This window comes from Falco rusticolus, chromosome Z (assembly GCF_015220075.1).
Source record: "Falco rusticolus isolate bFalRus1 chromosome Z, bFalRus1.pri, whole genome shotgun sequence".
Taxonomy (NCBI): Eukaryota; Metazoa; Chordata; class Aves; order Falconiformes; family Falconidae; genus Falco; species Falco rusticolus.
Window position 1 is genome coordinate 491,514 of NC_051210.1, and position 16,673 is coordinate 508,186.

The 16,673-nt window shown below is 48.0% G+C and overlaps 1 protein-coding gene across 7 annotated transcripts in view; it reads left to right on the forward strand.

The window, feature by feature from the left end:
• PAX5 (paired box 5) overlaps positions 1–16,673 on the forward strand; it is a 132,249-nt gene that overhangs the window by 43,464 nt on the left and 72,112 nt on the right. For all 7 annotated transcript variants that reach the window (XM_037373763.1, XM_037373764.1, XM_037373766.1 and 4 more), the window contains one exon: positions 5,780–5,955. In XM_037373763.1, the coding sequence (XP_037229660.1) occupies positions 5,780–5,955 (176 nt within the window). The remainder of the gene's footprint in view (positions 1–5,779; positions 5,956–16,673) is intronic.

Sequence of the window (16,673 nt, forward strand, 5' to 3'; positions counted from 1 at the left end):
CAGAAGAGTACTGCATCAGACAGATGCACTGTGGATGCGTGCGCTTCATGGTACATCATTTTTATTAATAACCCTGGAAATATTATTGCAGCTGAATTTGCGGATAGGACCCATTTCTCAGCTGCTGTCACCAGGCTGAGATCTTTGAGTGGAGCTGCACTCCCTCAGACCAGGGTAGGGTCCGTCCCGTGCTATTTCACAGTGGCACTTCATAATGCAGTAATTGCATTGTACTGTTGTCTGAAGTCATTTAAATGAAAAAGAAAAAAACAAGCACCAAGTGAGAAAAGACTGAATGCAGGCATTTCGTTGAAAAGAGTTTAGCCGCCTACAGCTGGTAGAAAGGCTGAGAAAGCCAGATCCTGATAAACAGCTGTGTGCAACTTCCTTAAAGAAATAGCCTATTTTACACTTTTTTTCATTAACTGCCCCCCTTAAAAGAGCAAGGTTCATATTTACTGATTTGCTGGTAGAGGTGGAAGAGAGAAAAATGGTCGCAAAGTAGTAACATTTTCAGTTTTTCACAGGGAAATCCTGTGTTTTCTCCTTGGGTTTCCGTGAATCCAAGGGAGTTCACTTCAGAGATCTAATAATGGATTTACCGTGCTTCTGTGTTAACGCAAGGTACTGTAAACGGTAGGAAGGTAAGTATAAATAAAGAAGTAAATAATAAAAAACCCCAAGGTGGAGCTGATCTTTTTCTTTATTTCGGTGGTTTTTTTACTGATGTGTTTTCGTATTTCGCTTTTTTTTTTTTTAATGCTGTGCTGCAGAAGAATGGCTGCAGAAGCGTGGCCTTAGAATCTCTGAAGATCTGCACAGTGCAGGCCTGGTATTAGAAGAGGCCTGTAATCAGAATTGTACTGAAGTTGCTGTGCTGAAGTTAACAAGAAAGGTAGCCTTGGGCTATTCTCGAATCCTGAGACCAAGTAATTATGTTGTGCCAACAGGCCGTGGCTGTAACAAGCTACAGCTGCTGGGAAAGCAGGTGCAGGGCCAAGAAAGATAGGGAGCAGCATGGGAAAATAGGGAGTAACAAACTACAAGGCTGAAGCACAGCAGCACAATTAGCTACATGGATAGAATGCTTATTTTAGTCATGATAATTAGGGGTGTGAGAACCGCGCGCGTTTAGAGACTACTAACCAGTTATATTTCTGCTTTACGAATGTGCATGTGTATCGGTTCTATGTAAGTAGTGTTAGAAACTAAAAAAGTTGAGCAAGATGCATAACTCATATTGAGCGTCTTCTTGACTCCGGCGAACGCTTCTTCCAACACTGTGCTTCAGAGCTTTTAAACATGCTCTAGCATTTTGTGGAGGCAGGGTCTAGGGTCCTTTGCTCTCCTTGTTTTGGCCCATAGTCTTAGAAATGTACAAGCCAAACACTATTTTAAATCAAGTGAGTTTCGTGGTATCACTAAAAATCTGTCTTAGGCTTATTTAACAATTTCAAATATTCTCCTACTGTTTCAGAAAATGTCACGGACCAGTAATCAACCGTAAAAGTATGCTAAAAACCGTGAGATCACAATTTATCAAATTCTTTAAACTGATTTTGCCATTTGCTTAGGTCCTCAGAAAATAACTTGCTCTTAATTAACAAAGATGTAATGTTTCTGGATGATACCCTTGTATGTAGGGAGCCTTTTGTCAGCGAGACCGTGCGTGGTACCTCTTCTCAGAGGTGGATCTGTTCCATGCCTAACTCTTCCTAGGCTGTTCAGACTTTGACTAGCTATACGGAATCTTTGCTAGCGTGTCAAATTATGTTCAAGTCTAGCCAGTTTCTTCAGAAAAGTGCCTGGCTTTTCTTGTGAAACCATGGGTCACCTTATCTGGGTGGGATGCAAACAGAGAAGAAGGTGTCCCGTGCAGTTCAGAGTGAGAAGTGGTTGCTGTTTTCTGCACCTAGCAAGTCCTTGCTAGTGGCTTTGGGTGCGGAGAGCTGTCACCGGGACTGTGCCCAACACAGCAAGTCCTACAGCTGCAGATTGCGAGTGGGATCACTCACCGAGCTTTGTGCACTTGAGAGGAGTGGAGTGGGGTGTCCGGATCAGGGCTGGATGCCTGGGAGGAATTCGGGAGGCAACCAGAGCAGGTCCGGTGCTTGCTGGAGCTTAGTGCCCGCACAACGGAGGCATGGGCTCTCCCTGGGGCATCGGGACAGGTCTGGGTGCAAGGGCTGCCAGCGCATCCCCAGGAGGCCTCGTGCAGGGAGGGAAGTGTTCAGGAATTGTGTTGGTCTAACGGCACCATCCTGTCCCATCTGTGTAATCTGCTAGAGATAAGGGATGACACATTTGGCTGAGAAGAATGTCCTCTTCTGCGTTAAGCAGAGTATTATATCTGTGCTCTTCATTAGCATTTCTGGAAAGATGCCATTGGACTGGGAACTAATTGTTTTGCAGAGTAGGTAGGTACACACGTAGTGCTACTGTCAACAAAACATAACCCTCCTAGGTGGATGCATTGATTATATGAAAAATGTTTTTACCACTCCCTGGAGCCTATTTATAACCCAAACTGTTTCAAACCTGCCAACAGTATTTTAATTACCGAAGATATTCTAGTGTATTCAAACAATGCATAATGCTAATGGTAATTATCTCACATTTATATAATGTCTAACAGCCAAATGCATCCTAGAGACCTTTCAGGTGTCATGTATAGTGTATAGAAAGTATTTTACTTGTGCAGTGAAATCCAGCATTTACTTGCAATTAGTCCAAGTTTGGGAAACCGACTGAAAAAGTACAGGTATCTTTTCATTCACAGAATGCAGAGAGGGAGTGATAACAAGAGCGAGCGAGGTTTGGGTGGTTCCCAGATGCTTTCCACAAAGGTGCTGGATTCTCTGGACAGTGACAGCCATCCCAGTGGTCCCAGCCCTGCCCCGTTCCTGCATGGGTCCCTACCCGGCAGCACCGTGCCAAATCACCATCCCTGAGGGTGTTTAGGAACTGTGTAGCTGTGGTGCTTAGGGACTGGTTTAGTGGTGGGCTTGGCAGTGCTGGGTTAACCGGTTGGACTTGACGATCTTAAAAGGCCTTTTCCAACTGGAGTGGTTCTATGATTCTATGAAATCCTCACCTTGAAACCAAACCCTTCCAGAGTCCCGCCCTCACCTCTGTGTGATTTCGTCCCCTGCCATATTGCCCAGCACCGTGCAGCAAGGCATCTCATCCACTGGCTCCCTCCGTGTTTCTCTGGTCTGGTGTTTGTCTGAGGATTTCCCATGTAGCCAGAGATCTCCTCCTCTTCCTTGTATTTCTTGGGATGCTTTGATGGCAACACCCAAAGGTGGTCTTCTGCCTCGCTGCCCTTGGAGGATGAGCAGCCGGGATGAAGGTGGCTGAGCCAGTGCCACAGGCACTCTGTGGTGTCTCTGTCTGTGCCCATCCCAAGCCCCTCGGGATACCAGGATCTGGGATCTGAGATGGGAGCCCAGCTCCCAGCATGGTGCTGCCCCAGCCCCAGCCAAGGCTGCTGCAGCAGGCTTCGCCTTTGGCTGGCTTATCTTCTCAAACGTATTCACCTCCCCCCAAAAATCCAGAGCTGCATGCTGTAATAAAAGTGCTGCTGGTGAAATGCAGGCCAGCAGCTCCGTATTTAAATATGATGGGGTCTCATTATACACCTGATCTCTGCGTGTATAAACAATGCACAAACTGCACTGATGTCGCCAAGAAATTTTCCAGGTCATGCCACATCTTGGATCATTTCACTGCTTTTCATCACCCCCTTTAGACCAAAACTGCATAAAGCTTTAACTTTGATGCCAAATAGTGAATAACATTAGTTTAACCTGAAATTTAAAGCCAGTGTTTCCGTGCTGCAGAAACAGGGTCTCCCTGGCCCTTTGCTACCATGCAGCTAGCAACCAGAATTTTAATTTTATAAGCCATGGTTGACTAAACCCAGCACTAGGTCTATTAGATATTATTTGATTTAGAATAGTAAAAAAAAAAGGAAAAGATTTAAAGATACACCGCTTTCTTATATTGCTTTGTGTTTTTTCACAGCTCTGTACACACGCTTAGACTTTCTATTCAGAGGACAGGCTGAAGGTATTTTTACTGTGTGGAATAAACTGATCCTTGCACTTTACAAAAGCCGACATTGTCTACTCTTGATTTAAGTTGCATGACTTTCTCTAAAAAGGTAAATATAAAGCTGCTGTTGCCTAAATTGCTGAACTAAAAGTTAGAAGGAGGTTTCCAGCATTAACTGCTAACATCAAATGCCTGTTCAGTGGAAGTGCTTTGTTGCAGAGAGTGACCTAGGCTGAAAAAGTATTCTTGTGCATCGGTCCCCCAGTTTGGGAGATCTCTCTTAAAACAGCCTGGTTTCCTGGATACATGGCATTTTCCACTAAATCCAGCTGCACTGAAGATGATCTCAAATCAGTAGTCCCTTGTGAAAAATCTTGTCTACAGTGCATCGCCCGTGTTACCGATGGCCAGCGCATGTCCATGGACAAAACTGGTGTGTACAGCAGCAGGGTGTCTTTGCACAGATTGCCTCTGTACTTGCCACCAAAAAAACTTGACGCAGAATCTACCAGAGAAGATCTGAGTGATGTTATTCCTCTGCAGGCTACTTGGACAGTAGGCCACTGCAATAGGCATGAAGATCTTGTTGTTAAGGATGCATTTGAATTCTGCTCCTCAAAACTATCTTGGCAGCAAGTTTCTATTTTTAAAACATTTCCTCCCTCTGTCTAGTGCAGTGTTGCCATCTGGAGAAATCTGATATTTACTGTTGTTCTTGGAGTTCCACCTCCTGGAGTCCTGGGAATACTGCAGACCTCAGCTTTCAGTGCATAAAAGATACATTTCTGGCACTGACAGGTGAAGGAAAAGTAGAAAACCACTGTGAATCTGCAGAAAGCAAATTGAAACAAGCCCCTGTATTGCAAGAGTCTTTTTGAACTGCCAATCTAAACATTTTTCAAACTTGTCTCAGGGCTTTTCAGCCATGGGCAGTCACTTATGACTTCTGCTAAAAATCTCTTCCAAAGCGGGGAGAGAGAAAAATGTGCCTCGGAGCCCAGGCTTTCATTGTGTCAATAAGCTTAAGAAATACAAAGTGAAATGGCAGTGCAAGGACGACACATCAGTTCAGGCCTTGCTGAGGGTGTTGCAGTGGTTGCTGAACCTCAGCGACATCCCATCTCGACACAGTGCAGGAAATGTCTGTGTTTTGGAGGTTGCCTGGCCAGCTGCTGCCAGGGGGACCTGGTGCTGGGTGGAGAGCCTCTGCTTCTCAAGATGGGACGTGCCATAGCTTGAAGCTCGGCACAGGATGGAGCTGAGAAGGACTTGCAGGACCTTGCATATGGGCGGTGACTGGGCAAAGCAGATCTACCGGAGGTAACCCAAGTTGATTGTGACTGTAGCATCAGGCGGTGTACTTAATCCTCCCATGTCCTCCTGCATCCAGACAGGTTTTCAGGTGGTGCAGTAAAAGAGGTGTGACCAAAGATGTGGCCATTATCCTTTGTCCTGCCTTTAAATTATGTGTGGGATCATTGATTGTGAATTGGATTGAGGGTTGGCTGGAATGGAAAGGAATGGAATGCAATGGTAATGTAATGGAAGACCAGTCGGTGCGTCTTCTGGGAATATTTATCTTGCTTGTAACCTCCTCTCAAAGAGTCTTCGTGGTGTCATGATACTGGTATCCACATATAATCAAGGGCTAAAATGAGCACTCCTCTGTAGGTGTCATGATTGCAATGACTACTTATTCTCCATCTTCTCTCTCCTCTTTAAGGTATTCAGGAATCTCCGGTACCAAATGGCCATTCTCTCCCAGGCAGAGATTTTCTTCGGAAACAGATGCGAGGAGACCTTTTCACCCAGCAACAGCTAGAAGTGTTGGATCGAGTCTTCGAGAGGCAACATTATTCTGACATTTTCACAACAACTGAGCCCATCAAACCAGAGCAGGTACTATTGCAAATGTTCGGTGTTTTCCTGATAATGCTTTCTGCTGGCAGTGATCTGTTTGGTGGACATCACCAAATGCTTCTCAGAGTCTCAGTAGAAAAAGATGGAGAAACAGCTGTCATGTAAGCTGATCTCAGCCAAAGTGCATGTTAGCCATAAAAGACCGAGTATTAAAAAATGAAGAAAAAACACTTGTTGTGTAAACATTAGCAAGTGTTTGCTTACGAAATTACACCTGGTCTGAACCAGTTGCATCAAATGAGTCCTTGAACATCACAGCTTTTGATGCTTTTGTTAGATCAAAAGCAGGCTATGTAACAAGAAGACCTGCAAAACCCGGTGCCTAATTTTGGTTCATAGTTAGCCTGATGGCGCACACAAATTGGATTTTGTATCCAGGAATGGCTTATTAGGCATGTAATTGGCCATTTGCTGAAAGAAACACCCAATTAGTATCTGAAAGTAAATTAGTTGCACCTACAGATTAGCAGCGTGTTTGAGAAGGACTTGGTACTAATTTTTTGGGAAAGTTCCATTTTTGTAGGCACAGTAGAGAAGCACACGCTAAAACTCGTGAACTGGGTCTCTCTGTGTTCTTCTCCTTGGGCAGCAGCCTTTAATTTAGCTGCTGAGAGGGAGGTAGAAATGAAGATATCACTTTCAGCACTGATACTGGTCTAGCTTGGATGTATTTGGCCATTAATCTTCAGTGTTCTTCATATCAGACCTGCTTTTTGTCAAGGTGGGTGGACTTCTCAGACTGCACACAAACACTGGATTTCTCTTGGGGAAATCTATACATTTGAAAGCCACTGGAGATTATCTTACGGTAGCCTACTACCGTCGTGGCTCCAGTTAAGTAATAGGTATCGGTGTAAAATTCTTGGGAAAAAAAAAATTAGTTACATGTGCTGAAAGTCTGTCATTTGGTATTTAATTCGTAGAGCCATTTGCTTTTCACCAGCTTCTGCTGATTTCGTGGTTTCCCTTGGTTTGTGTTTGCTGAGAAGCTCTGCGGATTGGAACTCCAGCGGGAAAAAGATGGAGAAGGTGCTGAGGTCAATTTGGTTTTTTGAAACGCTCCTTAGGAGTGCCCAAGTGTCTCTGCAAGGTGAAATGGCCTTCACGTACCACTAGATGGTGGCTGTCCCATCTGAACAGGGGTGACGCTGGGAGAGGACAAGCACTGTGTCCCACTCCTACAGCAAGCCTTTTCAGTGTCGGTCACTTAGAAGTTGTGCGGTGTTAGATCTGTCCCTGGGAAACTTTTCCATGCCAAAAAAAAAAAAAAAAAAAAAAAGCTTAATAAAGAGAGCAGTGAGGAAAGAGGATGGTTTATTCGTTTCTGTGTTCCGAAGTCTCTGAGTCATGCAGAACTGTAGCTCAAGGGAGGGAGTGCAGGAGCAAGTGAACGCTTATCCAGAGATGAATTTTTACCGGTTTAATTAGGAGAATGAGAGAATTGCAGAAGGATGTTTGCTGAAGTATTGTCCTGATGGTCAAATACGGGATATCTGGCTGTTGGTGGCGCAAGGATCTCCTTGGGTCCACGTAAGCAGCTGTGTCTAGGCTGGCTGTGCAGTCAGTTTATTGAGATCGGAGATACGGTGCTATTGATTTGGTTAACAGGCTACTCTCTCTGCATGCTCTGGGAAGTCAAATAGACGCTAAGAAATGTGATACTATGACGTAAAAAAGGTGCTTAGCAGAACTGCCTCGCTTAGGCATTTTTAAGTTTGATTACAAATGGATTTTGTAGCTATTGGCTTTCATATGGGTCAGAGCATTGTTTGCTTTTGGAAGGCTGGGCTATGGTTAAAGGCTCGTGGCAATTTGGGGTCGGCTTCTGCTTTTTGGTGTCATGTAGAGTGTGACCTTCAACGTGAGTGTCATGGTCTGTATGATTAGCTCTGGTTCACAGGGATGTGGTATGGTATGAGCTACACCCCTTATCGAAGCAGTCTTGTCTTACCTCTTTTGGTGACTCAAGCAAGGCTGTCATGATACTTAACCAAACTGGAGAAGCTATCTGGATCAATTCGTAAGGCCAAACAAATCAATGAGGACAAAATACTGAGGATGTGACTTGTAAGACCAGAGTTGTGTCCGCAATAGATTGTCACAGTCAACCAAGACCTGCCTCTGGCATCTGGTTGTCCAGAGTGCTGCAGAACCCAGATGCAGTGATTGAGGAACTCAGTCAGCTGTGGATGTATGGAGTCCCGAGTTCTTTCTGTAGAGGAAAATACGGAAAAGGTGCTTCTCCCTATAGAGACAACGTGTGGGGAGAAGTCTGGTAGGAGCTGCTGACCCACTGCTTATCTGTTTTACTAGAATCTTGGGCCAGTAGCAGCCAGATGAATATCCCTAGTCTTACCTGGGCACAGAAACTTGTTGGTGTCCCTGTGCTGCTCACCTAAGCAAGGCTCTGGATATTTTACCAGAAGAATTGCTATGCGCTAGCAATTTGTCTCCTTTTTCTCCCCGTTTTGTGGTGCCTGTCTAAGTCTTCCTCCTTGCTTGTGCACTGAGAACAGTCCCTTGGCCGTGGTGAGCTGTGACATGGGGGGACAGGTCTGCACAGCAAAGATTTTGCAACCTCAGCATGCTCTGTCCCCGCTGAAGGCTGGCCTCTGCCGCCCAAAGTCCTCGTAATAAATTTTCTGGACAAAACTTGGGCTTGCCTGTTGAAAAGCGTGCATTGCCCCTCCTGCAGGTATATGTTTTGATGGGATGTGTGGGGGTGCTTGCTCATCACTGCCAAACCCTTTACTTTTAAGTTCTTCCAATCTCTTTCCTTTACTTTTCCATCTTCAATGTTTCCCTCAGCTCACCTGTTTAAAATGGAGAGTTATTTCTCAGCTCGAAACATGTTGTGTTCTTGACAAGCATCACCTGAGTTTTCACAGCTGCTGTAAGCTGTGCCTTCTATAGAGAGACCCACAGGGAATGAATACTTGTCTTTGGGGAAGGGCTTATACGACGCTGAAAGAGAAGGCAACCACTGGACAATGACAGGAAAATAAAGTATCAGGCAGTCCTTTGTTCAAAAACAGTGCCCACTGCATGCACAGGGTGAGGCAGGGATTCCACCTCGTATTATTAAAGACTGCGTCATCCTGCGTGTATTGGGGGACAGAAATAAGGCATCTCCTATTACGTGCCTCATTTTGCAGCCGAATGTCCAGTGGTGCAGCTGTGCATGCATAGGTGTGTACTCTGCAGCGTGGGTATGTGATACCTGCACGTGCAGAGCATGAGAAACGTTGGATGGCAGGTGAGGTTGAGCAGCTGGGAGCTGGGAAGCCCGAAGCTGAGCCTTGCTGTGCAAACGGAGTCGAGTCCTCTCATGTCTTTACGTTACGGGGGAGTAACCAAGGCATATAGTCAGCACTTTAGAAGCGCCCTGGCCTGCTTCCCCTTGACAGAGCCCTGCTGCAAAAATGAATTCTTGTACGAAATGAATGCCTTTTCCCTGACGTTCATGCCCTTTTGTGCTCATTGTTTGCAAACAGCCTGTGATCGAATCGCACTGCCTGCTAATGTTCGCGGAAAACTGGTTTCATGTATTCGTGGGCATGGATTTGGAAATGCAGATAGCGGCATGTTTGCAGTGCTGCCATTGTGCAGCCGTTCTGCTTATGGCTGCTGGTCGCCAGCACCATGCAGCTCTTTCATCGGCCGGGACAAAGCTCACAGCTTGAAATGTCACATAATCCTCAGGTCTCAGAGAAGGAAAGCCGCCACAGCATCTGCCTCCTGGATGGGTAGCAGTTCCCTTCTCTCCGTGCATCCTGGTGCGTGGATCTGGTGCTCCTCCGTGCGTTAGCTCTGCAGTGCGGTTCCCTGTGCCCACGGGGAAGGCTGTGGGTGTTGCTTCCACAGCTGACATCCAGGCTTCCGTCGGAACAAAGCCACTACTGACACAAGGAGCGGCTTTTCCCTGCCTGCGATGGGGTTGTGCTGTACGGCTACGGCCGTGGCAGATCAACATGCTGCAGCCTGGCCCCTGCCAGGGGCAAAACCCCACCTATCGTGATCACTGCACTGGCAACTCAGATGTTATCCAGAACTGGCACTCATCCCATGCCCTTCCCGTGCACAGAGCTGCTGTGCCGAATGGTGGGATTTTCTGGTGCCTGGTCGTAGAATAGAATCATGGAATCATTGAGGTCGGAAAAGATGTTTAAGTTCATCAGATCCAACCGTTAACCCAGGACTGCCAAGTCCATCACTAAGCCGTGTCCCTAAGCGCTGTGTCTACGTGTTTTTTGAACATCGCCAGGGACAATGACTCCACCATTTCCCTGGGCAGCCTGTTCCAATGCCTGACCACTCTTTTGGTGAAGACATTTTTCCTAATACCCAATCTAAACCTCCCCTGGTGCAATTTGAGGCCGTTTCTTCTTGTCCTGGGAGAAGAGACCTACCACACCTTGCTACAGCCTCCTTTCAGGTAGTTGTGGAGAGCAGTAAGGTCCCCCCTGAAAGTCCAGTAGAAGCATCTAGCTGGAGGAACTGGAGGTGCTGGCTGTGCTCGGCAAGCCCCTCTACGTGGCCGTGAGGCTGACTGTCCTCTGCTGGTTTCCCACCGTTCCAGCCAGAGGGATGGAGGAGCTCTCCCCAGCTCTGTGAGGCAGCCATCCCGGGCTGGCCGAACCTGCGGGATCGGTCGTGTGAACCATGCGTTTACCAGTCAAAGCATGGACGGGAGATGTTCTTGGAGATCAAGACCTGGGAAACAGCCATGAGCTGGAGGGCTTCAGGCATGGGAGGCTGGACGGGTGCAGGAAACACCGGGGTTTGCAGGCTGACGTGCTTTTGCTGACTGTGAGAGCAGGATTAATGCTTGCACAGGGGAAAACCGGGGGGTGACGGATATACAGCAGGATCAGCTTGATAGGAGCAGCAGTGCATTAATTTCCTCCGAATAAAGAAGAGAATTATCTGTGCTCTATTTCTGTCCACAACAGAAATGGATTCTCTTGTATTTTCAGCTTCACACTTGGGTCCAATCGAATACTCATTGAAGCCAAGAGGAATATTTCCATTGACTTCAATAGACTTTAGATCAAGGCCATAATGAGGCATAACATGATGTGACCAGATTCAACACTTTGCAGGTCACCAACTTGGAAGAGAATTGCTTGCTGTTAATAGCAGATAATTCCCAGGCCGTTACTGATGCTTTCCCATTGCTTTTAGCTAGAGCTGAACTGAGTATCAGTTCTCGGATTAATTTCTGGGTACAATGTAGTTATTCTGGGCTTAGGTAGAAAACAGTAACCTGGCAAACTTATACTAGTGTATGTATTCATGATGTGCAGCGCAGCGAAGTCTGAGTCTGGAGATAAGCGTAGGCAGATGAAATGTGGATAACTAATGAACATGAAAAAAATTATTAGTGAATTGGTGGCAAAAAATTGCATGAAGTTGAAACCCGATTGCCCTCTATTTTGAAGAGTTGTGATGAAGGAGTTCTCTAAACTGACCAAGAGGGGGGGCGTGAAGTCCTTCAGAAAATCCTCAAGCTTTACTTTCTATCCAAGTGTGCTGCAGCTTTGAAAGAGGAATCTCTTTTTTTCCACTGTGAGGAGCTGTGTTGGATGGTGTGTTTGCAGGAATGCAGCCTCCTGAGAACACCCCTCCTTACAATATTGGAGTTTAATCTTCAGAAGTAACAAGGCAAGTCCTACTTCAAGCCAGAAAGTGTGACCCATTTGTGTGTTTTAAAGTGTGACTCGCTCACTCTCCGAGGGCAGTTGTTGGAGAGGCAGAGGGAAGGAATGAACTGCAGGAGTGTGTGCTCATCCTGCTCCCTGGAGCGTGAATAGTGTGTGGGTTTTTTTTTTTTTCTGGAGGGGCACTGCCTTTGGGTGGACAGAGGCTGCTGTATACTCTTGATCCTTGTGACGAGAAATGCAGAGCTAGTATTTATTTGCTTGTGGCTTCCCTAGTTGTGCAGTACCAGTAACAAGTCACCAGTAACAGTGGCAATGCTGGAACTATCTCATGGCTGTATGTGAACATCCAGAGTCAAATCTTTTCTTGATCTGCTACCTGAAGAAGTGATGTGAGCATGTAAACGCAAGCTCTTACGCAAAGGCTTGTGTGACAGGGTGCGGTAAATGAAGAGCAACTTAAAAAGGAAAACAAAAAACTGCACAGCTTGGCAAATGGATGCAAATGCTAAAATTGAGGGGGAAAAAAAAAAAAACAAACAGACGGACAGACAAAGGAAAAGGAAAAGCAGAAATCAGCATCGATCTGCCAGCTCTGCAGACAGGTCTGCTCCTCGTGTGCAGGAGTCTGGCAGAGCTGGGTGGGAAGGCATGTCCCTGCTGTGGGCACCCTGTGCCGCCGTGCACGGGGGTCCATGGTGCGGGATGAGTTTGTGGGCAGCTGTGTTACCCCGGTGCCGTCTCACGTATCCCACTCCCACCAGCAGCTGGTCCCTCATCCCATGCCGGTGGAAACTGGCCAGGGTGGGCAGCTGAATGGGGCTGCTGGCTTGCTCCCGTTTTGCCTGTGCCGTGAGCCCCTCCACCTGCAGAAACAGGCAGGTGAGGAGCCGGGGTGGCTCTGTGGTTTTTACAGCTGCGCCTCTCCCAGCTGAAACCTCCTCTGATCAGTCTGTGGCTTTATCGGTGGGAGGGGAAAAAAAAACAACTTTAAACCCCAGCATAAGAGAGCACATCAGGAGAGGAAAAACCTTCCCGTATTTACTCTCAGTAGACTATTAAACAACACTAGGCTATTAATTTGGCTTTTGAGTCTTCACTAAAGCCCATAAAAGCGCACAGTTGTCAAATGGAGTTCATTTTAATTTCCTTTCAATCACAGTAAATTATTCAGGTGATAAATCAGCTGGGGCAGCCTCCTGGCTGTAATAGAAACCCTAATTCCTGGCTAATTATCCAGCCCATTGCTGCCAGCAGATCAATACCCCTACCGAATGGAAAGGGCGCGGGGTCTGAGCGGGTAGGGTGGCGGAGGGACAGCAGCTGGGAGCGTGGGCGCCTGGGACCCCCGCCCCGTGTGGGGGCTGCAGGGGGTCAAGCTGTTTTCCGAAGGGAATTCTGAAGGGAATGCATCCCCACCCCGGGGCTGCAGCGTGGGCAAGGGCAGCCGTGGCTCAGCCACCCGCCTGCCTGTCCGCCCTCGCTGTGCTCAGGCCCGTGACGGGGCAGGAGCAGGATGCGGTACCTTGCGCTGGAGGTGGGTGACCCTGCCGTGCTCACACAGTGGGATGCGGTGCTGGCTGGTTCTGGGGATTGCCTGGCAGCGGGATTTTGCTGCCGGTTCCAAGACAAGCCGTGCTTGGGGGGGGTGGGAACGGGGGTGCTTGCATCCCAGGGGGCATGTGTATGTGCTGCGGAGATGTACTTGCTCCTGGTGCTGCCCGTCTCTGCTAGTGGTAAAAATGGGCAGAGACAGGGAGAGCATCAGTCAGAGGCTACTCAGAAGGAGCTTTCCGGCTGGTAATATTTTTTCTTCCCGAGTATTACCTTTCAACAATGGTGAAATTTAGAGGGACTGGAGAGTAGCAGTGCTCAGCCATAACAACAGAGCTTGTCCCTGGGAGGGAGCAGCAGCTCTTCGGAGACGACACCTGCGTGAGGTGGTTGTTCAAGCGGTGCTCCATGTGCAAAGCCCTTTGAGCTAAGGCTTGCTTTAACAGGATGCTGCCAACTGCAGCTTCTGGTTTCGTGGGGAGCCCCACCAGATGGTGGTCAAATAACGGGTTTTTCTGCAGAGGTGTTGGATAGAGCTCTGCCATCTTCCAGGACCCTCTGGCTGTTCCAGGGAGCTCATTGCTCTGAACTGCCCTTGGCTTCTGGAGGCTGAGCCTTCAGTATGCGAAACTTTGTGTAGGATTCCTATTTGTGTTCACTACCACTGCGACTGTCACTTACTTGCATTACAGTGGTACTGGGAAGACCCAGCAGGCAGCACAGGGCTAAGAGCTTTGGGCACTGGCTAGCTGGGGAGGACCAGTGTCCCCCAGGGTCATGCTGTCTGGATGGAGAAGACAAATAATGGCTGGGGAGGGGAAAGCAGTTCCACCAGCAGCGCAGATCAAGGTAGAGCAGCCACATGCAGTGACTTCTCTGCGGTGCCATGGAGGGGCTGTAGCCTCCTTGGGACAGAGTCTCTTCTCCCATCCCTCCATCCTTCCATTGCACTGCCAGGATGGGATGGAGACAATGCACCACCTTCTGCGCTGTTTTACAATCAAGAAGGAGAAAAGAAACCTGCCATGGTGTTTCTTCCTGCTGCAAATCAACTTTTATGAGTAGAAAGCCTTTTTCTTTACGAATAGCAGCAGAAAGCACAGTTCCTTGGGCCGACACCTCCCGTTTGCATCCTTGCCGCTCTGCCCTCCTGTACAGGCGTTTTTTTTATGCGTGAGCTTCTGAGCACTGCACAAAACTCACCATGTGCGCCGCCTTGTTGTGACATGTGTTGGGTGGTGACAGTCACAGCAGACTGTGTTGTATGACACCTGGTATTTTGCGTGACAGTGGGGCCATGGCAGCAGGGAGTTTGGTGGGGAAGCAGCATGACAGGAGCTGTGTATCCTTCTAACGTCTCTCTGCATCAGCATCATCCTTTTAAAAAGTGCCCTGCAGCTTGCGTGAATACCTGGGGGTGTCTGTCTGAGCAGGGCTGGAACTGAAATGTCTGGTCTTTGGGTAAGCAAAACAGGTGGGAAGAAACCCAGGTGGGATAACGCAAGGGATGCCCACTGTTCTGTCCAGGCAGAGAGCTGAAGATACCCTGTGTCCCCACCTGAGCTCAGTGTCCCTTCCTGTGGGTCCCTGCCAGCGGGAGCAGGCGGTGACTGGCTTTCCTGCTTTGGAAGCAACAGGCATCTTGGGGGGTCAGGATTTCTGCAGACTTTTCCAGAAGGTGGTAGGGAGCGTTTCCATGGGTCTGCAGTGCCTAGCGGGCAGTGCCCTGGGACTGGCGCTGGGGTTTCACCGCACTGACCCTGCTGTGCTGGCAAAGCGTGGAGGTGCTTGTTGTCACGTAAGGAAACCCACAAGCCGTTTCTTGTCTTTCTGGGTCTCTCCGTCTCAACTCAGCTGCAATGAGTCAGAACCTGAAGAAATGGACCAAAAGGAAAAAAAAAAAAAAAAGAGAGCCACTGGGCCATGCCTCCTTCTTCCCTCTCCTGCCAGCAACATGTGGCCAAATCGGTGCAACCAAACCAAGCTGGGGGAGGACAGCAGCGCACGGGTCCTGGGGATTTCAGGGTGTGTTTGAGCTCTCCCAGTGCATGTTACTTTGTTGGAGAAGCCCCAGTGACAGCCTGGGTTTACGCTGATGCTGCTTCCCTCTGCGTCTGCCGCATAGGGCTTGCTGGGGCTCATCCCCCTGCTCATGTGGCTTCACTGGGGACCATGTCTGGCTCTGGCAGGGCAGCGTGTCGGTCTGTCTCCTACTTGGAGGAGTCCAGTTTGTTGCCTCCTCCCCTTGCCCCAGCAGGGACTGAAGATCCCAAAATACAGAGGTAGATAACAGCTTCAGGAGTTGCAGTGAATTCCTGGTTTTTAACAACCCCTTTTTTTCCTCCTGACTGCTCTCAGATATGACCGTATGTGAAAATACAAATTCTGAAGTTAAGGGAAAGGCCAGCCTTGCTGTGTCTGCAGCGCTGACATCTCCTTTGTCCTTGTCTCTTTGCTCTTTGCTCTGTACAGATGCAGTGGGGGATGTTTCTTCCCCCAGGCAGGCTGCCCAGGTTGTGCACCGGCTCGTGCAGAGGGACTGTCGGTGACATGTGGTACAGTGACATGGCTGAGGCTCTGGCGTACATGCACGACTGAGCCTGCAGGAGCTGAGGTCCAGAGCCTGTGATGTCGAACTGGCTTCCTGGTGTTCAGACATGGCTGGGAGCTCCTCAGGGACTCGAAATGCCATCGAAGAGGAGTGTGGTGTGCTTTTTACTCAAGGGTCTGGGGAAACCGTGTTTGGAAATTGCAGCCTTAGCACTGTTTCTGTTGGGTAACACCACAAGGGGATGCTTTGCCAGTCATGGTTTCACCTTAGCACTTTACACCAGCTTTACACCTGCAGCTTAGTGACAACAGTGGAACACAGAGTCTGCAAAAGGCAGTGGGTGATCTCGCTGTGGTTTCCATGTGTGGTACAGAGGTGGGAAATTTAAGAAAAGCTTTCCCCTCTTGTTACCTTTCCAGAGTGTCCACATTTCTTTGCAGTTTGGGCACCGGCTTTGAGTGATTGTTCATCACGTGTTTTGCGGGAAATAGCTGATTTTTTTCAGTTCAGAGAGATAAACTAGGTCTAACATATCAGCAAGTTTTAAATAATACCCCTCATCTTTATCTTCAGTGGAGTCTTCCTTCCAAGGTTTCATGTCACCAGCAGATAGAGGGTCTGTCATTACAGAAAAAGTCACAGAAGGTAGCCAGTCAAACAGCAGATTCTGCCCAAGAGCTGACGGAGATGAGTGATTTACTGGCTGCCCATTAGATTTTCAATAAAACATCAAAGTGTAATATATCAGCAAGATGAGTAGACTTACAATTGCTCATGTAGTCTCTGTCCCTTTGAGAAACAGTAGGGGAGCCATCCGTGCACATTACAGCAGTAGGTGATGCTCCGCTTGCATAGGAAAATAGATTTGGGATTGTCCTGAAGCTGGTTTTCTCTGTGGAAGAAGATAACGTCATGCAACATGCAACAGTACT